This window comes from Camellia sinensis, chromosome 3 (genome assembly GCF_055761805.1).
Source record: "Camellia sinensis isolate YWXY chromosome 3, ASM5576180v1, whole genome shotgun sequence".
Classification (NCBI taxonomy): Eukaryota; Viridiplantae; Streptophyta; class Magnoliopsida; order Ericales; family Theaceae; genus Camellia; species Camellia sinensis.
Genome location: NC_138963.1, coordinates 52,366,226 through 52,393,011, shown reverse-complemented (window position 1 = coordinate 52,393,011; position 26,786 = coordinate 52,366,226). Strand labels below are relative to the sequence as shown.

Below are 26,786 nucleotides of genomic sequence, written 5' to 3'. Positions count from 1 at the left end.
CCTGCTTTTTAAAATCGCATTTTGAAAATATAATTTTAAATTGAAATTACATTTTTAGCATGTGATTTTATCTTGAAATTGCATGTTAAAAATACAATTTATTACATGAATTTCACTAAGATGTATTATATTTTCAACATGCGATTTTAAAGTAAAATTATATGTTAAAGATACAATTTTAATTTTAAAATTATATTTTTAAAATATGATTTCAAAAAATAGATTAATTTCTTAAATAGTTTAAAAAGTTGATAAATTCTTTAATTTTTTTTTTGAATATTAAAAAAAAAAACTCCAAACTCACATGTGAAACATAGCCATTTATAACTTGTAAAACAACCCTACGGCTACGGTTCAAATACTGAACTTGGAATCTCTCCCCTTCCGACTCTGCTCAACAATGGGGTTCTTCGACCTAAACATACCCTACTACGAATCCAACAAACACATCACCGACAAATCCTCCATTAAAACCACTCGTCTCAAGCTCCTCGTCAAGGCAATGGAGCTAGGCTACTCCGGAGTCGCCTACAACCGTACGATCAAAGGCGTCATGTCCGAATCCGACCGTTGCTCAACCCCTCTCTTCCCTCTCTCCTCCCTCCTCAATCTCTCTCCTGCTCTCTCCTCCTCTGTCAAGCTCCACCGCCACCTCCTCAACGTCCCCTCCTCATCCCCCTTTCGTCAGTACTCTCGCTTGACTGTCACCGTCGATACTTCCTCTCAGGCTTCGGCTCTCAATTCCGGGAATCCGATTCTGAAGACTTATGATGTTGTGGCGGTTCGGCCTCTCAATCAGAACTCGTTTGAGCAAGCTTGTCAGGCTTCTGAGGTTTGATTTTGATGTTTTTGGAAATTTGGATTTTTTTTTGGAAGTTTATTTGAGTTGTTGTGATTGTGATTGTGATTGTGATTGTGTAGGTGGATTTGATTTCGATTGATTTTTCGGAGAAGTTGCCATTTAGGTTGAAGCAACCGATGGTTAAAGCTGCAATTGAGGTTCATTCTTCACTTGTTTTTCTCTATGTTTTTTAAACTATATATAGAATTAATTTCATTTTTATCCCTAAACTATCACCATTTATTCATTTCATCTATTTAGTTAGATGAAGCTTAATTTGATGAGCAAAAAAGTAATTTTCTTATTCAGACAACTTAAATCATACAACCAAATAGATGAAAAATAAAAAATGAATGTTTGTTTTCAAATTAGTATGAAAAATGAATGTTTTGTTTTCAAAATAACCCTTTTTTTTTTTGCTTTTTGAGTAGTTTGTGGTGGTGAAATTAATACTATGAATGTTTTGTTTTCAAAATAGTAGTTTGTGGTGGTGAATAGTTTGTTTTCAAAATAGTATGAAAAATGGAATGTTTTGTTCTGTGATATGAGTTGTTCAAGTTTTGAAATAACCTTTTTTTTTTTTTAAAGGCTACAAGAACTGCAATAGGAAACTTGAAGGACTAAATAGATGAAATTGCTAGTTTAGGGATGAAATGAAAAAAATAGTGATAATTTAGGTGACAAAAGTGAAATTAACCCTAAAGTAAAAAAAGACGGACAGGAGAAAAAAAAAATTTGGACCAAATTTCATTACATTGTTTTTTTATTCTTGTATGATTAGGCGTGTATTGTGTGGAAATATGAACAAATTTATGAAATTTCGCCATGGAATCAGAAAAAAGTTAAAAATTATTGATTTGTTTAAACTCAACCAAAATTTCAGCCCTAGAGAGTATTTGTAGTTGGTTGACTGGATGATACTTTCAAAATAATACATTTGCAACTTCAATCAATGATTGTACTGTGTATATTGTCAATATTTCTAGGCGTTAATAACTTCTGATAAGTTCACGGGAAATGCATTTTTGTAGAATAGGGTTTAATTTAGTGCTTTTGATATATGGTGCCGGATTTATGTTGAAATTGTGGGATATAATATAAATTATTGGGTTGCTAATTTATTTCTTGTGTTTTATTTGCAGCGTGGTGTATATTTTGAAATTACATACTCAGGTCTGATCATGAATGCTCAAATGAGGAGACAAATGATATCTAATGCTAAGGTAAGGATTGAGATATATTCCCAACAGTAGAGTGTTTAGACACGACATGACTGAAACTTATTGTACAAATTTTCTACTATGCCCTGCAATTGCACCTTGCAAAATCAAATTAATGGGTTCATTTGCTAGTTTAGTCCCTTGATGATGATATTGTAAATGCCAGATAAATTTAAGAGTAGTTGTGCTAACCGTGACATGAAAATGCATATTCAGTGGAGGGGATCATGAAAAGACAACGGTATTTGGATGCCAAAGTGACTTAATATTTTGTGTGTAACATTGGATGACAAGAACTAAATCTTTTTGCAAGAACTTTAGGTGTTTCGTCCAATCTGTTAGAGTCAGAGTAGCCTAAGAGAACCAAATCTTGTGATGAGTAGATATTTGTATAAAAGGTTAGACAAACTAAAGGAAAAATTACCATTGTCATCTTAAAAATATTTTTTTAATAAGTTAATGAACTTTTCCAGTAGTATTAATTTTTATAAAATTTTAAAGAAAATTTAAATATTGTGTATCGTATGAATTGCTGTTGACTGAACTGTTTATGATGTGATGTTGGAGGTCCATGGAGTGTTTAAATTCATATGGTTCGTGCTCCCTCTGAAAATTGTGGGTAAGCATGGGCTCTTGGGCTCATTAATTGAGTCTAGGGGCACTTGAGTGAGAAAATTAGTAGCCCTTTCCTTGTAAGTGTAAGTGCGTATGCTGACTGGATAATGCCAACATCCATGCTTTTGTCAGAAATAAAAAAGTCTAAGCTTATTTAAATGGTGGGTTAAACTTTTTGATGTCTAGTTGATGTGATGCGTACGGTGTAACAAAAAGATTTATGGCCTTAGTAGTGGTGGGTAGACTTCTTGAGAAGTTAGAGGTCTCATTCTAAGATGTTTGTTTTATTTATCACAAAATTAACTTGCATGAAATGGTAGGGGAATGCTTTTTTTGTATTCAGTAATGATAGAATTTTTTTTCTTGCAAAAATAGTTGCATTTGATGTTTTTGAGATTCTGAGTTCTTACAAAATGTGAACATGATGGTTGGTTTGATGTCAAGTAATAGTGTGGTATCGCAGGGAAAATGTTCACATGTTCTGAATAATCATATATAGTATTGGACAATCTACTAGAAGCATCCAAATTACAGATCTCTATGAGATGTCCTTTTTTTCATTTATTGCTACATTTTTTTCTAGATTACTCATATATGGATTGTTTATTTATTCATTTATCGTTTTATGACTATTCTGGTCCTCTGCGTCTTGTGTTTCTTTTAGTTGTTATGAATTGAGCTTGAATGTCGCTATTTTCATGTCTGGGTCCTTTGGAAAGGTGGTAAAACAGGCTTGTAGGGTTGCTTTATTCTATGATAACCACCCAGCTTGTTGGTTTTGAGTCAAGTTGCAATGAATCCCTCCATGTGTATCTCGTTCATTGCAAATTGGGGAAGTCTATTCTGATCAATTTCCTACCCAACTTCTCTTGGTTTACTGTGGATGTTGATTAGATGCTCATCGTGTTTCATTAGATAAACCAAACCAAGCTAAACCAAGCCTTAAGTCCCATCAAATGGGGTCAGCTTCATGAATCCTTCTTCTCCGCGCAGTCCTATCAAAGGCTTTTCATTAGTCAAATTAAGTAGATCTATATATCTATTTACAATGGTAACCAACGTTAATCTAGGCCTACCCTGTCCCCTAATACTCCCATCTATCGTCACAGCATTGTATCTCTTCACTACTGTCTCTGTTGGCCTCCGTTGAATGTGACCAAACTATCTCAATCAATTCCCTCTCAATTTATCTTCCATCGGTGTTACTCCTACCCATTCCCGAATACTTATTCCTAGTTCTGTCTTGTCTAATCTTGCCGCACATCCACCTTAGCATCCTCATCTCAGCCACACTCATCTTATCTACATGTTGTTTCTTAGTTGCCCAACACTTCGTTCCATACAATATCGCTAGTTTAATAGCCGTTCTATAGAACTTACCTTTTAGTCTAGTGGGTATTCGTTTATCGCACAGTACCCCAGACGCACTTCTCCACTTGCACCATGCCGCCTTAATCCTATGGGTCACATCCGCATCAATGTTTCCGGCTATTGTGATAATCGATCTTAAATAATGAAATTCACCCTTAGGCAATTCTTGGTTCTCAATCTTCACTTCTCCTCTGTTTTCATTGTTATTGTTACTAAATTTACATTCCATGTACTTTGTTTTAGTTTTGCTTATCTGGAATCCTTTAAATTCAAGAGCTTTTCTCCAAATCTCCAACTTTGTGTTAACTCCTCCTCTAGTCTCATCCACTAGCACGATATCGTTTGCAAAAAGCATATACCATGGCACGTCATCTTGAATATTTCTCGTCAACTCATCCATAACTAAAGCAAAAAGATAAGGACTTAAAGTAGATCCTTGGTGTAACCCTACAGTGATAGGAAATTCATTTGTCTTCATACATGTCCCTAATCACATTAATGTAACCTTTTATTATCCCTTTCTTCTCTAATACTCAACATACTGTATCTCGGGCCACTTTATCGTATGCTTTCTCAAGGTCGATAAATACCATATAAATGTCTCTTTTATTTTCTGTATACTTTTCTATTACTCTCCTCAAAAGATAAATCACTTCCATTGTTGACCTGCCAAGCATAAACTTAAATTGATTCTTTGACACCTCTATTATATCTCGCAATCGGCGTTCTATCACCCTCTTCCACATTTTTATTATATTACACATCAGCTTGATTCCTCTATAGTTGTTTCAATTCTGGACATCTCCTTTATTCTTATAGATTGGCACTAAAATACTCTTCCTCCACTCATCTGGCATGTTCCTAGTCAACAAAATTTTACTAAACAACTTAATCAACAAAGCAACCTTTTTTTTACCCAAACACTTCCAAGCTTCAATAGGGATATCATCGGGTCCCAAAGCCTTATTTGATTTTATCTTCTTAAGTGCAATCTCCACTTCAAAGTTTCTAATCTTGGGATAAAACCTATAGTCTTAGTTTATCGTATTACTGGCTATTTCTTCCCCTATTTCTGTATCTCCATGTTCCTCATTTAATAGTTTCTCAAAATAGTTCTTCCATCTTTCCTTAATCTTTTTATCCTTCACCAATACCTTAGAATTCTCACTCTTGATGAACTTAACTTAATTAAAATCTCTTGTTTTCCTCTCCCTTATCTTAGCAAGTTTATATACCCTATTGTCTCCTTTCTTACTATCTAGTCTAGTGTATAGGTCATCATAAGCTTTCAACTTAGCCTCTGTTACTACTTTTTTGACCTCCTTATTAGTCAATCTATCTCTTAAGGTTTTCCTCAGTTCTATCTTTCTGCCACTTTTTAAAGCACTCTTTTTTTGCCTTAACTACTGTTTGAATCTTTTCTCGCTACCACTAAGTTTCCCTAGAGCTGGGTCTTATCCCTTTCGACTCTCCAAGCACTTCCCTTGAGATTCTCCTCATACAATTGGCCATCGAGTTCCACATAGTGTTAGCATCATCTTCCAAGTCCCAAGTACCTTCTTTATCTATTCTATTCTTAAATATTTCTAGCTTATCCCTTTTTAGGTCCCACCATCTCGTCCTACGGAGCCCACCATCCTTCCTAGCTTGGAATTGCTCTCTAAAACATAAATCTAGTACCCAAATCCTATGTTGAGAGGCCAGGCTCTCTTCAAGAATCACTTTACAATCATTGCATTTTAGGCGGTCCACTTTTCTCACTAAGAAGTAATCTATTTGGCTCTTAACTGACCCACTCTTAAAGGTTATCAAGTGTTCCTCCCTGTTCTTATATATAGTATTGGCCATCATTAGGTCAGAAGTCAACGTAAAATCTAAGGCACTCTCTCCAGCCTCATTTTTGTCACCAAAACCGTATTCACCATGCACCCTTTCATAGCCTAGTTTATCTATGCCTACATGGCCATTAAAATCTCCACCTATAACCAGGTTTTCTCCTAAGGATATCTCCTGTAAGAGCTCATCCATTTGCTCCCAAAAATCCCTCTTAGTTTGATTATCTAATCCTACTTGAGGGGCGCATGCACTAATAATGTTCACTATATTCCATCCAATAACTAGTTTAGCTAACATAATTCTATCTCTTTTCTTAATGACCGCCACTACATTCTCCACAAGACCCTTGGCAATTATGATTCCTACCCCATTCCTGCGTCTATCTTTATCACTATAATACAGTTTAAAACCGGTATCCTCAATTTCCTTAGCTTTCTTATCTGTCCACTTAGTTTCTTGTACGCAAGCTATACTAACTCTCCTCTTAATCATAACATCTACCAATTCCATCGTCTTACCAGTTAAGGTTCCTATATTCCAAGTAGCTACCCTAAATCTGTAGTCTTGGACTAACTTCTTTATTCGCGCTCGTCCAGAAAAAACGCGGGAACCTTTGCCCACTTTTCATCACACCCAGACGTTGATGCGGCGCCCCTTGCTCACTTTTCGAAATACCTGGAGGCAGGCGCAATGCATCACTTGAGGGGAACGACTTAGCATTTAAATGATTCTAAGTAGGATTCATTATCATATCATAAGAGATCCGAGCGGTTTTTTTACGTGTTGGCTGTCAGTTGCCTAACACACAACCCTCCTCCTTAACCCGGGCTTGGGACTGGCGAAGTTGTTAACAACCCTGGCAGAGTTTTTCATTAGATATAAATTATAAATCTACCCCTCTCAAACAACTTGAGCTTTTAGACGAGTTGGTGGTCAACAATTTATCACGTATCAGAGCAAACAATAAATCCTGGAACCTCATTGACTACCCAATATTATCATGATACTTGCATGTGATTTGGCCTGCTTATGAAAAAGGGCTTGGCCACACGAGGGGGCCTGCTGAAGATACATAATTATAGAAATAATAAATTTGCCCCTCTCTAAGATCTTAAGCTTTTTAGATGAGTTGGTGGTCAACATTCATCAATTTTAATAATTTTGGAACTATGAATCAGCTATGGAAGCTTTTCTAATCTTTTATGCCCCAGGCAACTAATCATCCGGATTATTCTGTACTTCCAGCTACTGGTGGATTGGACCCGAGGAAAGAATCTCATTTTTTCAAGTGCAGCCCCTTCTGTGAATGAACTAAGAGGGCCATATGATGTTGCGAATTTATCGTCACTGCTCGGGCTCCCTATGGAACGTGCTAAAGCAGCTATTTCCAAAAATTGTAGGTATGGCAGTTTGCAAAAATGTTGACCATCTTAGGATGTTGTGCTGATGTTTAATGAACGTGAAACATTTTTGTTCCAATGTTTTGCAGATCTCTTATAGCTAATGCTTTAAGGAAAAAACAGTATTACAAGGAGACCATCAGAGTTGAAGTAATTTCATCAGGGGAACGGTTTGACTCCAAGGAACCTTGTTTCAGTGACTGGCTTAAATGGGATCCGATCTCTAGTGGTGATGGCGATTTGCTATTAGATGACATGGCAAGGTTCTTTTCTGCCTCCACTAAAGTATCCAAAACTGTGAAAGCCATTGACTTTGCTTCGATTGTTGATAGTTTGCCATCACGTGGCCTGCAAGTTTTGGACATGAAATCTGCAGCAGAGGCTGCAGTGCAACCACTGGATATTGGTAAAAACTTGTCTACTGCTGGGGAAACAAAGGTGTCTTTTGCAGTTACTGGATTATCTCAACAGCCAGAGAGTCTTGATGATCTTCGTAAAGCAGATCAGACTTCATCATACGATATGCTATCCCAACATCAGAGCTACAGCTGTGAAGAATCTATAAAGTCATTTTCACCAATTGATACTCTCAGAGATTTCAGTAATGCTGTAGAAATTGAAACCCATACCACCAACACCGAGGAAGAATCTAAAATCTCAAATGGGTTGGATGTATATTTGACCCCACTTGGAACTGAAATGCATAATTTTCTATCTCAAAGTTGCATCACTGGTTGTGATGCTCATGTTCTGTTACCAGATGATAATGCAACATTTCACACTTCGGCAATTGACACTGAGATTGCTGCTGTCAATACTGCTGTTGCTGGTACAGAAAATTCCACTCGCTCCAAGGACACTGATTTTTCTGTTTTCTATAATAAAGAGTCTAAGAGGGAATGTAGTCCCGGTGTAGTTTTAGGTACAGAAGATCATGCAATGAAAGAAGTCTTAATTGAGACAAATACAGAAATTAAAGAAGGTTTAGCATCGGGTTCATATGATGTGTCTTTGCATGAAGATTTTACGGGAAGAGAACAGTTCGGGGAAAAAAGAGATGATTCAGTTTCCATTGCTAATGTATTGCCAGTTGTGGAGTCTTATGATGAGATGAAAGATCATGATGATCATACTGTTAGAAACTGTAAGCCACCGGATGAAGGGGAAATGGAAGAGAAAATGCAAATTGAAGATCATGCTGAAATTAATTGTCCAGCCTTGGATGATTCACCAGGTAATGCTGTGTAAAAACATATACACTAATATTCAGCCGTTCCTCAATTCTGTCAGAATGTTACTAACAATCTTAGACGCTGGACTTTTAATCACAATTGCATAAGTTATGCAGAATCTTTTCCCTGCAGTACTGGTTTAATTTTATTACATAAATGTTATTAGTAAATCCATCTTTGGTTGTGCCTTCATTCTGGGCTAATGTTTCTTTTCTGTTGGTCAATTATCTTCTTTCTTTTTAATTTTTTAATTCCCCCCCCCCTCTTTTTTTAATGTTCTTTGTGTAGACTGGGATTTGGTACATTCTGAAAAAAAAGCAAATTCATTCAATTTCAGGAATCAAACTTGCTCCATTTTTTTTTGAAAAAAGAAGAAGTCAATGATACTTATCCTTTTTGAATCTTTCTTATCCAGCACCTACTTATTCTTTCCTTGTTTTATCGAGTGCAGCGGAGCGCAAAGTGAAAAAAAGGATACGTAACCGAGCCAATTTGTTCCCTCTTAAGCGTTTGTTGAATCCTACACCTTTCAGGAGGAAAGCTCGGAAGCCAAAAACTAAGATTAAATTGTTGTAATTGGGTAAGTAATCCTATTTTAGTTATATTGTGTTGGTTCACGCAATAATAACAGCTGCGGATGCTCTTACAATTTTTCCTAGTTGCTTTCTTTGTTAACATATAGGGTAAACTATTATGCATCTATCTCAACCCTTCATCATTTGGGTTCTAAATTTTGGTATTGGCATCAATATTTGTAATAGTTGAAGACGATGCACTCCAATTTTTTGTTAAAATATTGCAATTTATTATGGTGAAAGGTCAAATTGGTCAAGATTGTAATATGGCTTTCATATTAGACCTTTGTGTGCTAGTGCACAGGTGTCCTTGTGGGCATTCTAGTTTTGAATTGTTATATCTTGTTAATTAGTTCAATTTGCACTGGATTGGTTCATGTCAATTAGTTCAGTTTGCAGCAAATTGGCTTTGAAAACAAGCCATGGGTATAAAATTCAGGTTTTAACACCTATATTGTCTGGTCAATAATAACCACTGCTTTTGAGCCAAACGACATAGGTAATCCTAATCATCCTATTGCCCAAGATGAGATTTCATTGAGTTACCATATTATCATTTGAGGCTTAGAGCTGTTCTATTCTATTATGGCCAGCCGTGTATTGAGCATAATGGTTGTTATCTTGATTCATACTTGTATTTATATGCTAACAAAGGTGCTGTTGAGTCACCAATTGTCCTAAAAGCTTTTATTTGTTAGGAAATGAGTCAAACAATAAAAATATGAAGCTCTCCAACACCCTCTCTGATGTGCAACTCCATCTTGCAAGTGGAGATGCAAACATTCATACATACTGAGAATTTCAAATGCAAATGAGAGAAGAAAGAATGCAAACGGGCACCAAATGCAAACAAAGAGACTTGAACTCAAGACCATTATGAACTCAAACTTTGATACAAGAGTTAAGTTGTCAATTACCTTGAAAGCTTAAGTTGTTAGCGAATAGACCCAACAATGTATATCAAACTCTTCAGTAATGTGTCATATTTTTTTTGAAAATGTGAAAATGCGATGATTCGGAATGTACATGCACCAATTTGGCATGGAAATCTTAATTACAATTGTATAATTTTATGTCTTTAATATTTTTATTTTTTATTATAGCTTTTTAATTACAGCTTAATTAGGATGATCTTATCAATATTTAGTTTATTAATTTTAGAGATTTAGTTTAATATTTTGAATTAGGCTTTTAGTGTATAAATATTAGGTTGTTAGTTTATAACAAAGTTTTCAAAGACGAATGTGTAACTCGAGGCGTTTTACCCCTCATAAGGCGAGGCATAAGTATTGAGGCGTGAGCATAAGCATTTCGAATTTTAAATTTTAATAGGTAGTAAATAAATTAAATCTTTTGAAATAGAGAAAAACAAATAACTATTAAAGAAGAAGATATAATTACTTTTCTCCTTAAGGCATCAAACATTTCTGCAGAGAATAAGGTTTGCTTTCATTGTTTATTTACTTAATGTTTTCTATAGAATATAGTCACAAAAGGTTTTTTTTTTTTTTTTTCTTCTTTTGTGTGTGGCCTTTTGATGTTTAAACTATTTACTAGACTAAGTTTAACAAGAGTCTAAAGCAACCGCTTCATATGCATACGCGTCATAGGCTTATCTGCAAAAGGCATACAAGGCGCACTTAAGGCGCATGTCTTAGATTGTGATGCGCAAGCCTTTAGGGAGTATAGACTAAAAATCAAAGTCTTAATACGTTTTATCTTAGTCTCGAGGTGAGCATTCAGATGAGCCTCAGTAAAGCCTTTGAAAACTTTGCTTTATAATAGTCATCTTGGATTAATATATTGAGTATCTAAAGGCTGTGGCCCTCATCTTCTTCTTCTCCTTCTCTTTTCTTCTCCTCTCTTCTCTTCTGCTAATGAGTGTTACTTCTTGCACTATCAGCAACTCTCCCAAAGAATGATGATGTTTTACGATGTGGATAATTATATGAAGGAAAACATTTTAGAGTTTCACTAGATCTTTATATTAGATGGGAGGACAAAGCACTTTATTGACTAGTATGGTTAAAAATATTGCAGAATTTCCTCTATTCCTATTGTCCACTGTGGGGAAGTGGATTAGACATACTCCTTTGATCCATTGGGACGCTCGAGATCCTCAGCTGATGACCTGGACGACCTGAAAAGAAACAAACACTCCGGTCGGGGGTGCCGGAATTAGCACTCCGACGGTTAAGTTAGTATAGTATATACTCTCTTAGTTACTTGTATTTTAAGTTAAGCACAATGATTCTCACATACCTCTTTTTGGCTGATGTTCTTCTATTTATATCTTTTCTTTCTTGGGCCTCGGGGCTGGGCCCACTTTCAATTCGCCGTATAACTATTTTCTCGGCTCCTTTTGTTGCAAACCGCTTTCCATTTGGTCCCTTACTCAACCGGCTATTTGGCCGAATAGGGTAGGATTTAAATGTGTAAGATGGGGCCGAATGCGATGTATATATTTCAACTCTCCAGGTCCAATTATTCGGCCTCTTTATGTCTCCCAATATTCGGCCCCCACAATTGCCCCCCAAGCACTCCACTAACGACAGTTAGCTGGAGTGCTTGGTTTCGAACTCGAAAAGTCAGAGCCGAAATTCGGCGGCTAACCTCATTCCAATGCGAATGTCAGAGCACACGCCTCTCGGTTATCATTTCAACTTCCCGCCCCTTCGTACGCTTCCATTTATTGTGATTTAAAATCTTGTCGTCTTTTCGATCACACATTTTTGGATGCTTAGAGTTTTTGGACTGCCTTCCGACTCACCTCTGCAACTTCCATTCATCCTTCACTGTCCTCTCCGTCTCTTGTAAGTTCTTTTCCTCTCTGCTTTGAATCCCTTTTTCTGGTTTGCCTTTAGTTTAGTACACTCTTATAAGTTGACCGAAATGGCAAAGCATCTGAAAGACCTCCTCTCCGTGAACTGAATCTCTGGCTTTCGATGCCATTTTTCTATTCCTTATGACGTCCGTCTGTCGTTTGTGACAGACGGCACCCTCGATATGGAGAGGGTTGATGAAAGCACAATTGTCTTCCATCTCTTATCAATTGGAGAGGGCAGAATCCGTTTCCCGCTTCACCGATTTCTTAGGGTTGTCCTTTGCCATTGGGGTCTAATCCCCTCCCAACCCAATGTCAACTTTTTTAGAATCGTAATGGGAATTATAGAGCTAAACTGTCGCCTTAGGATTAACCTCAGTATACCTGTTATTTGGCATTGTTATGCCTTGGCCAAGTCTTTTGGTCGGCATGGACATTATTTCCTTAGGGCCAAGGACACCAACCATCAATTAGTAACTATGCTTTCTAGCTCAGGCAAGCGAGTCGATGATGTTATGGTCGTTGTCCGAGGTAACTGGGAATTCGGCGAAGGTGAGGATCACCTTGATCCTATTCCTAGACGGAGGGGCGAACCAGGTGGGCGTATAGCTTCTTGCGTTTATTTTTCTTATATTTACAAAACTTCATTTTTGAGATCTCATGGTTTTGCTTGTGCAGAAAACGATTTGAAGAAAGTCTTGACTTCAACCGACGACGCTGTTCTTTTGAAAATTAAAGTCGCGCTCAAATATTTCGGCTGTCCGAGTCTTCAGAAACAAGGGAGGGCGGCCCACGTTCTCCTTCGGTACCAGCCGACATATACGACGTTTTCGGCGGCAGAAAACATCCCAATTCCGATGGGTGAAGAGTTTCTTATGTCTCTTATTTTGACCGACTTCAAAAACTTGCGGCAAGTTGGTTTCAAGGGGTCCGATTCGGAGAGGGCAGAAGTAGCTGAGGTCGTTGAGTCAGGCCAGTCCGAAGTCGAAGTAGACGAGGCTTTGAAGTTGGCCTTTGAGGAAGCTGGCCTCAATTTAGCCAACCCTCCGTCCACTTCGGGCCGAGGAGACCTTCCGTTTGACGACATTTTTATCGGTTTAGAAGACCTTTCCGGCGCATACCCCAAAGACATGGCTAGGTTAAGCCTCACACAACTCGCCAAAAAGAAAAACGCGGAAAGAATGGCCACGCGACGAAGAGCAGAGGTCATTCGATCTGAAGTGCCACCTGCCGCCGAAGCTCAGCCCTCCCTGCCTGTTACCAAGGAGGAAATGGCTCAAACCGGAATTGTTGAGTCCGAGGCGGTTGTGCAGGCCAATCAAGAGGCTGAGTGGACGGAGAAGCGTCCTGCTGAGGTCGAGGCTGGCTTTGAAGAAAACTGTGCTGACAAATGGCCGCGTTTAGAGGAGTCGGATGTGATTGTGCCTTTTGTCACCAAAGATAAAAAACACGCCGATCTCCTTTGACGCGTCGGCTATTAAAGACTCGGCTGTGGCGTTGAGCATGGCTACGTCCGTCTTATTGCCAGCTGACAAAGCGGCTTTCCGGGCGGAGCCGGATCTACTGGCAATAGCATTAGCCGCTCAATCAACTATTTTGGTATATACCTTGACCTTGTCTTTCCCTTTTATGCAAATATTGTTTTGGTTTTAATTTCCTGTTTTGCAGAAGGTCAGAAGGATAGCCGAGATAAGCCGTCGCCAGCATGACGTCGTCGAACGACTTAGCCGTTTACAATTGGAAGTTGAGGGCCAGAGGAGCAGGGCCGAGTTCGAAGCGGCGAGGGCGAAGATGGAAAGCGCAAGGGCCGAGGCCGAGATGGAAAGGGCAAGAAGTTCGGACCAGCTCAGATTGGTCGTCGAGGAGAGGCCGAATGCGAGTGAAAATGCGCTCAAGTTAGCCCGAGAGGTGATTACCAAACTAAAGGCTGACTTGGAAGAATCGAAGAAGGCGAAGGAAGTAGCCGACTCCGAGGCTTCCAAGGCGTACGAGGCTGGGCAAAGCGCTGCCCGTGCAAGTTATGTGGAAGAAGTCCCCAAATTTGAAAATCGGGGATTCAAACACAGCTGGCTCAAAGCCCTTGCTGCTGCTAATGTGACATTGGCTATGCCAATTCCATACGAGCAAGTGGACGTTGAGCCGCTGGAGTCTGACTCCGAGGATTGATTAAGGCGACATTTTAGTTATTTTTGTTTAAGGATTTTGAATCTATTGTCGCAGTCTTTCGTTTAGTAGTTTTTCTGTGTAAAATGACTACAGTTTTTAAGTTTTTGCTAGGCATTTCCATGCGAACTTATAGTTTTTTGTTTAGTAGTTTTCATATGTAAAATGGCTACAGTTTGTGCCCAATTTACTAATGAAAATTTCCTTTGCGCTTTGCAATTATTTGTGCTTGATTTTGCTACTGATGAATGGTATTGCTTTTCGCTATCTTGGATGAAACATTCGTGTACACTTGCCGATTAGATAACTAGGCAACTTAGTAATTTATTCTTGTTGAATAGCCGATCAGATTAATAAATCTGATCTTGCCGAATAATATTAGTTCATGGAGTGGCTGTGGCATAAATCGGTCGGCATCGGGCTTAGATATTTTGCCGATCAAATTAATAAATCTGCCTTTGCCCCAGCTAGTGCATGAACTCCAAAAGCCGAATATTATTAGTTCATGGAGTGGCTGTGGCATAAATCGATCGGCATCGGGCTTAGATATTTAGCCGATCAGATTAATAAATCTGCCATTGCCCTAGCCAGTGCATGAGCTCCAAAAGCCGAATATTATTAGTTTATGGAGTGGCTGCGACATAAATCGATCAGCATCGGGCTTAGATATTTTGCCGATCAGATTAATAAATCTGCCCAATGCATGAGCTTTAAAAGCTGAATATTATTAGTTTATGGAGTGGCTGCGGCATAAATCGATTGGCATCGGGCTTAGATATTTAGGCGATCAGATTAATAAATCTGTCTTTGCCCTAGCAAGTGCATGAGCTCCAAAAGTCGAATGTTATTAGTTCATAGAGTGGTTGCGGCACAAATCGATCGGCATCGGGCTTTTGGAGTTTAGCATTAATGAAGTCACCTTGGGGGCGTTGCATGCATTAGGAATAAATGGGGTAGGTTCTGCGCGCTAGTGATTCCACTTATCGTGTTCAGACTCAATTTAAACCAGCTTGTTGCGGAAGGTTAGATAAGTGCGAATGTCAAATAAACTGTTCTTCAATAGCAGAGGAGAAGGGCGAACATTGGCTGAGCCAGACACTGAAATGAATCGCAGCAGCGAGCCCACACGCACCGGAGGTAGGACATCTAGGGAGCGGGAAAAACGTTAGCCCCCAAGCCGTCGAAGCAGATTACCCCGAAAAGAAAAACAGCAACAGGGAAGCTTCCCGCGACCGCGATCGAGAAATGAGCCCAACGCGACGCCACAGCCGTTGAGTTTTGTGATTTTTGTGGAGAATAAACTGATGACGGAGGCGGATTCTATCGTTAACGATCCAGGTGTAGCAGTCGAGTTCGCTCGGCAGATTTTTCCACCGGAAGTCCAGCAGTCGATGGTTGGTCGACAGGATTTCGAAGTATTTCGAGAGGGCATCCACGGAGCAGTGAGAGGGCTGTATACCGCCTATGAAGTCGGCATGCGTCTGCGTGCCGCATGGTGGGAGATAGAGAAGAAGGATGAACGAATTCGAAACTTGGAGGCTCGTACGGCGAAGGCCGAGCGTGAGTTAAGGAAGGCCTAAACTGTCGAGCTGCATGCGGCCAGACAATCCAACCCAGTCGTGGATGAAAGAGTGACCCAATGGCTGTTAAGCCACGCGATTGCCGATCGAGATACGGCAAGTATGTCCGCAGTAGAGAATGCGAAGGTCGCGGCCTATGAATGAGGCTTCCACGAAGGCCGGAAAGTCGGGATAGGGAAGACCAAGGAGAAACTCGCAGAGGAGGTATGTCGATGTGAGAATCGGGGCTTTAGGCATGGGTGGATTAAGGCTCTCCAAGCCGCGGAGGCACTCCAAGGAGCATGAGTTGAATCGGCGTCGCCATTATATCAACGTCATCACTTTCCTTTTGGCGCTTTCGAAATTGAGAAGAGCGATGACGAGAGTGATGCCGAATAGAATTGAATATATTGTAAACCCTCCAACACAGATTGGGCGTCAGCTATGTATCTATTGGTTAACTTAATAAAATACTTTGTTTTAAATGTTTGCGTTTCATTTTGAATATTTGCATGCTTAATTAAGCATCTCATTTTGAATGTTTGCATGTTTTAATTTGTTTATGCGGTTTTCGCCGGCTCAACTTAATTAAGCATTTCATTTTGAATGTTTGTATGCTTTAATGTGTATACGGTTTTTGCCGGCTCAACTTAACGAAGCATTTCACTTTGAATATTTGTATGCTTTAACTTTCATGTAGGGCGCTCCGAATTCGGAGTCTTATTCGGCCCAAACATGTCATGCACGGCTGGGTTCCGAGTTCGAAGGCTTTTTATCTACGAAGGGCACTCCGAATTCGGAGTCTTATTCGATCCATAATTGTCTTGCGCGAATGAGGTTTCGAATCCGAAGTCTTATCCGGCCCATAAGTGTCATGCACGGATGGGGCTCCGATTTCGGAGACTTAAATACTGGCCAATCGTGAAATCAGCCCAAAAGTATCTTGCACTGATGGGGTTCCGAATTCGGAGACTTAAACATTGGCCAATCGTGATATCCACGAAGGGCGCTCCGAATTCGGAGGCTTAATCGGCCCAAAAGTGTCTTGCACGGATGGGGCTCCGAATTCGGAGACTTAAATCTTGGCCAATCGTGATATCCACGAAGGGCGCTTTGAATCTGGAGGCTTAATCGGCCCAAAGGTGTCTTGCACTGATAGGGCTCCGAATTCAGAGACTTAAATCTTGGCCAATCGTGATATTTACGAAGGGCGCTCCGAATCCGGAGGCTTAATCGACCCAAAAGTGTCATGCACCGATGGGGCTCCGAATCTGGAGACTTAATTCTTGGCCAATCGTGATATCCACGAAGGTCGCTCCGAATCCGGAGGCTTAATCGGCCCAAAAATAACATGCACCGATGGGGCTTTGAATCTGGAGACTTAATTTTTGGCCAATCGTGATATCCACGAAGGGCGCTCCGAATCCGGAGGCTTGATCGGCCCAAAAGTGTCTTGCACTGATGGGGTTCCGAATCCGGAGACTTAAATCTTGGCCAATCATGATATCCATGAAGGGCGCTCCGAATCCGGAAGCTTAATCGGCCCAAAAGTGTCTTGCACTGATGGGGCTCTGAATTCGAAGACTTAATTCTTGGCCAATCGTGATATCCCTGAAGGGCGCTTCGAATCCGGAGGCTTAATCGGCCCAAAAGTGTCTTGCACTGATGGGGCTCTGAATCCGGAGACTTAAATCTTGGCCAATCGTGATATCCACGAAGGGCGCTCCGAATCCGGAGGCTTTTGAACTTAATTGCGCGATGAGAAAATGGGAAACTTTGCATTGCAAAAAATGAAATATGTACATGGCGAACCATTCAGAACAAGTATCATGCCCCACAAGTCGGGTCAATGATAGAATTTACGTAAATGCATGGAATTCCAAGACTGTGGCAGACTTCTCCTAGACATGTCTTTGAGTCGATATGCCCCTACTCCCGCGACTGAGTCGATCTGATAAGGGTCGTCTCAGTTAGGACCCAATTTTTCGTCGGTCGGATTCTTGGCAGCTGGAAGCACCTTCTTCAGGACCAACTCTCCTGGCAAGTAGCGGCGTAGTTGAACACGCTGATTATATGACTTAGCAAGTTGCTGCTGGTACCATGCCAAGGGCACGGTCTTTCCGTTCTTCAATCAGAATGAAGTCTAAAGCAAACATCATGTCGTTTCGGCCCAAATAAAAAACTCTTGATTTCGGGGTTGGAAGGCCGATCTCCAAAAAGATAATTGCCTGCGTTCCGAAGCACAAAACGAACGGCGTCTCCCCAGTGGACCGCCTCGGAGTAGTGCGATGAGCCCATAACACACTTAGCAACTCTTCTACCCATCTTCCTTTAGCTTTCTCCAGTCTCTTCTTGATGCCATCTAAAATAGATTTGTTGAAGGCTTCAGCTTGGCCATTACTCTATGGATAAGCCGGGGAGGAATAATAGGGCCGAATACCATACTTGCTGCACAGTTCCGTGTAGACACCGCAATCAAACTGCGTGCCGTTATCTGAAATAAGTGCTCTTGGAATGTCGAATCGTGTTATGATATTTCTCTATACAAAACGCTTCACGTCAGTATCTCGGATGTGCGTTGGTGCCTCCGTTTCTACTCATTTTGTGAAATAATCTGTTGCAACAATAAAAAATCACTTGTTACCCGGGGCACGAGACAGTGGTCCGACGATGTCAAGTCCTCATTGGGCGAACAACTAAGGACTGGTTATAGAGCTTAACTCTTCAGCAGGCAGATGGGTCAAAGGAGAGAACTTCTGGCACTATTCACACTTTTTCATGTAACATTCGGCATCAGCTCTCATTATCGGCCAGTAATACCCCTGTGTCACGACTCGATGAGCCAAAGAGCGCCCGCCAGAATGGGCGCCACAACTGCCTTCATGTATTTCAGTTAGAAGTGCTTCGACTTTGTCTAGGTGAACGCATTCTAGGTATGGACCAGAAAATGATTTTTTATAAAGCTTTCCTTGCGGATCCAAGTAGTATCGTAGGGCTTTATTTCGCAGCTTATGCGCTTTTTTTTTTTGTCCACTGCGAGTTGTTCAGAAGACAGGAAAGCAGCAATGGAGTCCATCCAACTCGGTCCTGACTCTATGACATTGACCTGGACTTCCTCAGAATGGCCAATGCTCGGCTCTGGGATGAAACCAACTTTAATGGTCCGTTTAATCTCTGAGTTAATGGCGGAGGCTAGGCAAGTCAGGGCATCTGCATGTGTGTTTTGGTCACGGGTTATTTGGGTCAATTCATGATGGTCAAATTTTGCTAGTAAGGAATTTGCCGTTTTCATGTAAGCGGCCATACGGTCGTTTTTTGCTGCGTACTCCCCTTTTAGCTAATTGATCACCAATTTTGAATCGCAAAATATAAGCAGACGCCGAGCACCTAGGAGATGTGCATTCCACAAGCCGGTTAGCAGGGCCTCGTATTCGGCCTCATTATTTGTTGCTTCGAAGCCGAGTTTGACAGCCTGCTCAATTATTGCCCCGTCGGGAGCCATTATCACTACTCCGGCCTCGCTGCCTCGTTGATTGGACGATCCATCACAGTATAACTGCCAAATGTCCCCAACATAAATTCTCCAGTTCAGCTTAAGTCGAATTTCATCAGACTTGAAGTCGGCAAGACCCCCAGTGAATTCGGCCACAAAGTCGGCAAGCACCTGTCCCTTGATTGAGGTTCTAGGCAGAAACTGAATATCGTACTGGCCGAGTTCAAGAGCCCACTTTGAAACGCGCCCTGATGCTTCTGCACTACGGAGTACTGATCGGAGGGGGTGGTCCGTTAATACCCCGATGGTATGCCCCTGAAAGTAATGCATCAGCTTTCTTACTACAATGACGAGGGCCAGAATGAGTTTTCCCAATGGAAGGTAGCGTGTTTCGGCGTCAACCATTGCCTTGCTTATATAATACACTAGTCGCTGTTCCCCCATCTCTTCCTTTATCAGTACAGCGCTGACGGCCTGGTTGGAAACTGCCAGATACAAAATGAGCGGGTCACCTGCCGAAGGTGTTGTCAATAGTGGAATTGATCGGAGGTAGGTCTTGAGGCCGTTAAAAGTGACTTCGCACTCGGCGGTCCATTCAAAAGCCTTGCCTTGCCGTAGTGTATGAAAGAATTGTCGGCAGCGATCTGTGGACTGACTGATGAACCTATTGAGTGCGGCAGCCATCTCCATCAATTTTTGAACCTCTTTCACTGAACGAGGGGAGCCAAGCTCCAAGATTGTTGTGATTTGCCTCGGGTTGGCTTCGATTCCTCGGTGGTTGACAATGTAACCCAAGAATTTGCCAGTGCCAATCCCAAACGCAAATTTGGAAGCATTCAGCTTCACTTTGTATTTGCGTAAAATGCCAAATGTCTCTTCTAGATCGGCTAGATGAGTTTGCTCTTCTTTGGACTTGACCACCATATCGTCAATGTACACTTCCATAGTGTGGCGAGTTGCTCTTTGAACATGGCAGTGACTAGTTTTTGGTAAGTTGTCCCTGCATTCATCAGCCCAAAAGGCATAACCTTATAGCAATAGGTTTCTCTTGGGGTGAGGAATGCAGTTTTGTCTTGGTCCTCCGGATGTATGACAATTTGATGGTAGCCTCTGTAAGCATCGATGAAGCTCATACGCTGATGGCGTGCCGTCGCATCTACAAGTTGATCTATTCTGGGGAGAGGAAAACAATCCTTGGGGCAGGCTTTGTTTAGGTCTGTAAAATCAATGCAAACTCGCCAAGTTCCATTTTTATTTTTCACAACCACAGTATTCGAGAGCCATGTAGGATAGGTCACTTCCCTGATTGCCCCGACGTCAAGAAATCGATCAACCTCTTCAACAATGGCGACAGTGTGCTCTGCGGTTGACCGCCGGCTTTTCTGAATAATCGACTTGCATTTAGGGTCAACATTTAAACGGTGCTGCGAAACAGACGGATCTATACCCGGCATCTCATATGGAGTCCACGCAAATACATCAAGGTTGCCGAGCAGGAAGGAAATTAGCTGCTGTCTATCGGCTTGATTCAGGGAGGCGCCGACCATGAAGAACCTGTCTGGGTTTCCGTCAATTTTAACTCGATCTAGGGCTTCCGTGTCCTTTTCACTTGGGAGCCGCCCAACGTCGTTGAGGCTCTCTCGATCCGGCACCTTAATAGAATTCACTTGCAACTCTTTTGGCGTCTTTCCAGCAAGGAGATAACATGCTTGTGCCAATTTCTGGGAGCCACAGACTTGCTTAATGCCGCGTTTTGTCGGGAAGCGTAGCAGCTGATGATAGGTGCTTGGTATGGCCTATATAGTATGCAACCAAGTTCGCCCCATGATGAGATTATACGGCGATGGCAACTTGATGACCAAGAATTCCACATCCACTGTTCGGGAGCCCGCTCGAACGGGTAGTGTGATTTTCTCCAACAGGTATTCTGGATTGGCGTTGAAGCTAAAAAGTGGATAAGGAGCCGGAGAAAGATCCGATTCGGAGAAGCCGAGTTTGGTGAATGTCTTGTAAGACATAACTTCCGATGTGCTCTCCGGATCAATGAGTACGCGCTCAACGGTGAATCGGTTTACGCGTAACTCGATTACTAAGGGATCGATGTGGGGAAGTGTCACTCCAGCCAAATCTGAATCATCGAAGTAATGCTCGCAGCTTTATGAGGCCGTTTAACCGGAGTGAGTTAATTTTGAGGGTCGGGATTCGACTGAATCGTATGCACCGCAGATGCCATTGGCAGGCTGTATATCATGTGGATCACGCCGAGTGGAGACGAATCCTATCTTAGGGCTATTGCTTTGGTTGAGTTGCCTTTTCGGACATACTGTTGCAGCCGACCATCTTGTACCAATTCCTCCAGGTGATCCTTCAATGCATAACAACTCTCAGTGTCATGGCCATGATCCTTGTAATACTTGCATCGCCTATCCCGTCTTCTCGTGTTGGGAGGTCCCCACCATTTTAGACGGCCATTTAAAGAATGGTAGGTGTTGGACTTTGGATAAAATCGCACTGATCGGCTTTGACAACTTCGTGTATTTCTTGTTTGCGCGCCTTGTGCGCCTGCCATCGACTTGCAGTTGTTCATTTGCGCGGTGGGGGTATTGGTTGCTTGATCGGCGAGAATCCCATCTCTTGTCTCGTTTAGCCCGATGTCGTGGTTTAGGGCTCTGAGGTGGTACAGAATTTAACGGCTGAGCAATTTCAGAAGGGGCCGTCTTGTAGGCCATGTTTCCGGCTTTAACCCGCAAGGCGTCATCTTCCACTTTGCAGTACTCCTTAACTTTCTTCATCAACGATCAGACTGTTTTGGGAGGTCTTCTGGTCAGGGAGCTGCGAAGAGCACTATCAGGATGCAAACCCATTTTAAAGGCGGTAATGGCCATGGAGTCGTTGCAAGCGTTATCAACAAAATTAAAGTATTCCCAATAGCGCGCCGAATAGGCTCGTAAGGTTTCTTCCAACTGGATTTGCATTGCCCAGAGAGATTGGCTTGCTTCAGCTGGACCTCATTGGTGATAAATCTTGCCCTGAAGGATTTTTGTAGTTGATGGAAACTCTTAATTGACGCCGGCTCCAACTTATAATACCATCTGACGGCCAACGGTCCCAAACTGCTCGGAAATATTCTGCACATGAGAGCTTCGTCGTCTGCATGCAACGTCATGGCTTGCTTGTAGTGACGGATATGATCCGTGGGATCCGATTTCCCGTCGTACAAGGTGAACGACAGGGCTTTGAACTTCTTGGGTAGTACTGCCTTTGCGATCCGTCGCACAAAGGGATCGTGCTGGTCCTCGTCGTCTGAACCATTTCGTCTTCGCTTATGCCTTATACGTGGACTCTCTTCAGAGGAACTGGTAGTTTCGGGTCGTCCCTTCTTTTTGGGCTCCGGGGATAATGAGTCAGAGTCGCTGTTAGTGTCTTGTTGTCGGGCTCGAGGTCATCGACCACCTGCCCTCAGAGGTCGTTCCGGACCTTGGCGTACAGCTTGTTTGGACTTCGCCACTTCCAAGGCCAAATCCTGACGAAGACGTTCGTTCTCAGCGATCATGTTCTCCAACCTTTGTTTGTTTTGCTTTGCTTGTTCCATGATCGCTTGCATTGTCTCATGCGCTGAAGTCGAGGGTGAGTCGAAGTTCAAAGCGCGTCTTGCGGCGATAGTCTCTGGTCCTAGCATGTTTGTTGGGGTAAGATCATCTCGCAGTGTAGTTTCGTCAGCGATTATCGGAGGATCTTTCGTTGCGCCCGCCATGGATATAGTTGAGTATTCCCACAGACGGCGCCAATTGTGGGGAAGTGGATTGGAAATACTCCTTTGCTCCACTAGGACGCTCGAGATCCTTAACTGATGACCTGGACGACCTGAAAAGAAACAAACACTTCGGTCGGGGGTGCCAGAATTAGCACTCCGACGGTTAAGTCAGTATATACTCTCTTAGTAACTTGTATTTTAAGTTAAGCACAATGATTCTCACATACTTCTTTCTGGCTGAGGTTCTTCTATTTATATCTTTTCTTTCTTGGGCCTCGGGGCTAGGCCCACTTTCAATTCGCCGTATAACTATTTTCTCGGCTCCTTTTGTTGCAAACTGCTTTCCATTCGGTCCCTTACTTAACCGGTTATTTGGCCGAATAGGGTAGGATTTAAATGTGTAAGATGGGGCCGAATGTGATGTATATATTTCATCTCTCTAGGTCCAATTATCCGGCCTCTTTACGTCTCCCAATATTCGGCCCCCACATCCACTTTTAATTTGCTAGGAAAAACGTTAGCAGAAGATGAAAAAGATGCGCTTAAATTGCCAGATTTGTCATGGCCTTTTTTGTTGGATTCATTGTCTAATGAACTCTTAATGTATGGGGAGACCATTATGAAGTCGTGAGTTAAAAGAATGGGTAAAAAGGAGGATATGGGGGAAAAAAAGAGATACTGGAATCATGTAAAGGTTACAGAGGGGATGGGTGCTGAAGGTCTCTGAGTTTCCATTATTCGGGACCTTTTCCAGAATCAAATATAGTATCAAGCTTTGGTGGTTTAGATGGGATGAACAATTAAAACAAAATTTTGAAAACTTAATATGTTATTAATCATTTGAAGTTTTTAGTTTTGAGGTTGCATTTGGATGGAGGGTTTTCAAATGATTGGTCTAGGTTTAAATCATTCAAAAGGAGTATAATTTCGATTTGGAATTCGTTTTAGATTTTAACAAGATGCATGGATATATTTGAGATAACAAGGTGAAACCACCTACGGTGATGGCTTGGTGGTTAGGGGCTTACTCCCATTCCATGTGGTTTGGTGGCTAGGAGGATTGAGTTCGAGTCTCTAGGGCGATGCTCGGTGGCAAGACTCATGCCAATTAATTAGGGGCCACCGGCTCCTTGCCACTATGCTCTCGGTGGGGCTGGCATCAGGCTACAACTCAAATTTGTCAGGCAATGCCGGGCCCATCAAGGCCCTTCTAGTCCGACTCCCCAGTGGGCAGGGGCTCTTTTGATCACGTCCAAAAAGGATTGTTATGCCCTGCTCGTGTCTTCCTATCTTTAAATTTTATTTTATTTTATTTAAAAAAAAAAAAAAAGATAAAGAAATCTAGAAAGATAACAAGGTGAAGGAATCACTTAAACAATGATGCTAATAAATTCTATCACCACCACCACCTAAATTAAAAACTATAAGCCCCCTACAACCTCATTTTTGTTATTAGTACTCAATTGCAATACAACTTTCATGACTTGCAAGTTGAAACAGATCCTTTTCATGTGCTATAGGTTATAGGATCTTTCTTATTTTATTGCTAAAGTCAAAATAAAAATTGTGTTATTTTCTCTAATGACATTGTAGCCGAGACAAACCACCAACAAATTGATTAGTTTTATGCACAATCATTATCAGTTAGCAATGCCTTTTCCGAAATAATAAGATATTTTTGTAGACATAGCTCATTGTCATTACACTCTATTAACATAGCTGTTGCCAGGTGAGTTGTATGAAAATATTTACTTAGAAACTATGGATCTTATGCAGATTTAGCAGTATTAAATTTGTCAAATATACAAGCCTTTGTCTGTCTGATATCTTAATTTAATCTTTTAATGTCATTCAAGAAATTAATGGGTGAAGCACCGCCGTCCATCCGACAAGAATTGACAAGGCCGTCTTCCCCACTTCTAGGGGCCGCCCCACCGACCACCGTAGCCTTTGTTTAAAGAAAGTCAGGTACACATTGTTATTGAAATATTGCACTTTAATCATCCACATTATTATAAGCTACACAAGTCATGGTTGAGTAACATGAGTGACACAAAATGGTTAGTGGTAAAAGGCAGGTTAAGATATTGTTTGCTTTTGGATTAGGGTGATTATGGTATTGCCTGTAAAGCCAAACCTACACTTTGAAGGGGAATTTTTATTTGAAAAGAGCAGGGAAGAGAATGCTTGAGTTTAGCTCTGAATTTTTAGTTTATACTTTATGCCCTGCACTGTCAGTATGTGTTTCTTTTACTATCAAGGAAGCTTATTCAAATGTCCATTCGTATGATTTTCATTTCTTGTTTTTGTTGAAAAACAGGGAAAACGAGTAGCGCGTTGAGGGTGATTCCCTTTCCATTTCCCTTTCCCCTTAGATCTAGGCTAGAGAATAGGTTTTAACGAGTGTAAAAAAAATAAACTACATAGATTGCCACAGAATCAAAATGTCCAAAAAAAGTACTTAAGACCATCTCCAACGGTTCATCAAACTTTGCATCAGATTTGAATTTTGGTGAAAAAGTCACTTTTTGGAGCTCAAATGGTTTCACTAAATTGGTATCGAAATGAGAATAGAACAAAAAATTCATCAAATTGAGAACAGGCTCCAGATTTCACCATTTCACTGTGCGTTACCGTTGGCGTGGGCCAACCGGTCAACCAACCGGTTGTCCGGCCGGTTGACCCACCGGTCGACCGGTTCCCTTTCAAATGGTAGGTTCAAACCGGTCAAAAGGTTCGAACAGATTAAAAAAAAAAATTGCACTTACTGGTCAACCCTTCTCTTTTGATGCACGGTTGGAGCAAGTCATATCAGATTGAGAAAATTGGTTTTTTTTTACTCAAATTTGGTGAAAATTTTGGTTCACCGTTGGAGATGCTCTAATATCACATATAATACTGCAAAGTTGCCAATTCAAAATCCGATTGGTTGCAATGGCTTGAACTATTGGTAGGCAAAAAAGATTAAAAAAAAAAAAAAAAAAACAGAAAGAGAACAATAAACGTTAAAAAAATTAATTTTGAATCATTAAAAATTATTTTGGCCAAAAAAAGGAGAAAATAATATTAAATAATGAGTTATTTATTTATTTATTTATTTATTTATTTTTATACCAACTAATTTTTGAAAAACTCAACTGCTTGACACTTGATTGTGTGAGCTCCAGAAAACAAAGAATAATCCAAGTCTCTTCACCGCGTAAAAAGCCATATTTGTTTAGGTGTTTGGGGATGATGGGGAATTGGATTGTTAATCACAAAATTCACGTTCAATTTGAAAAAAATGTTATGGGACTATGAAGTTGCTCTAATATTATAATAGGACTAGCAGTCTCATGGAGGACTTTATTGCTATTCTATTATCACCGGATTTGAGATAAAATGACTTTATTGCCCCTCTTCTACAAAAATAACAAAGTCATTTATTATATAATGAGAGTTTTTACGTAATTTTATAGATTTAATCCCAACAAATTAATATAATAGTGTATAAATAAACATAATTTGTTTTACATCTCTAATTTAATTTTATTACATTTTATTGTACTGGTAATCTTATCCAACTTAATTTGACAGACAAACGTGCCGATAAACAGTCTCACTAACACAATTGAAAGTGAGATTTGATAGCAAATAGTGCCTTCAACGAAATAACACCTTTGGGTTTCATGTTTTTTCATTACTGATTTGAAAATTTGAGATTGATCAGTAATTTCAAATTACCACCCAATTCAATTACCCATTTGTTATATTGCATTCAGACTAAAATTTCTTTGCAAAAGGGAGGTGCCTATAAAAAGCCTATGTTTTCTAGGCCTTGTGTGGGTATCCAATGCCTGTGACCTTTTCCTTCTATCATTGCCAAAACCATCACCAGCAACCACATAAAATTCAACATTTAAT

The 26,786-nt window shown here is 40.8% G+C and overlaps 1 protein-coding gene across 3 annotated transcripts; it reads left to right on the top strand.

Moving 5' to 3' along the window:
* The first annotated feature begins 308 nt into the window (after window positions 1-308).
* Window positions 309-25,173, top strand: GAF1 (Polymerase/histidinol phosphatase-like protein). Of its 3 annotated transcripts, none has more exons than XM_082919744.1 (7): window positions 309-832; window positions 922-999; window positions 1,984-2,064; window positions 7,129-7,283; window positions 7,373-8,517; window positions 8,967-9,095; window positions 24,740-25,173. In XM_082919744.1, exons 1-6 carry the CDS (start codon window positions 401-403, stop codon window positions 9,089-9,091), a joined length of 2,016 nt encoding a protein of 671 aa, XP_082775870.1. In that variant the 5' UTR covers window positions 309-400; the 3' UTR covers window positions 9,092-9,095; window positions 24,740-25,173. The 3 variants fall into 3 exon arrangements, with proteins under 3 accessions (XP_082775870.1, XP_082775869.1, XP_028114214.2); XM_082919743.1 differs by lacking the exon at window positions 24,740-25,173 and adding an exon at window positions 9,789-10,174; XM_028258413.2 differs by lacking the exon at window positions 24,740-25,173 and having other exon boundaries at window positions 8,967-9,347.
* The last annotated feature ends 1,613 nt before the right edge of the window (window positions 25,174-26,786 follow it).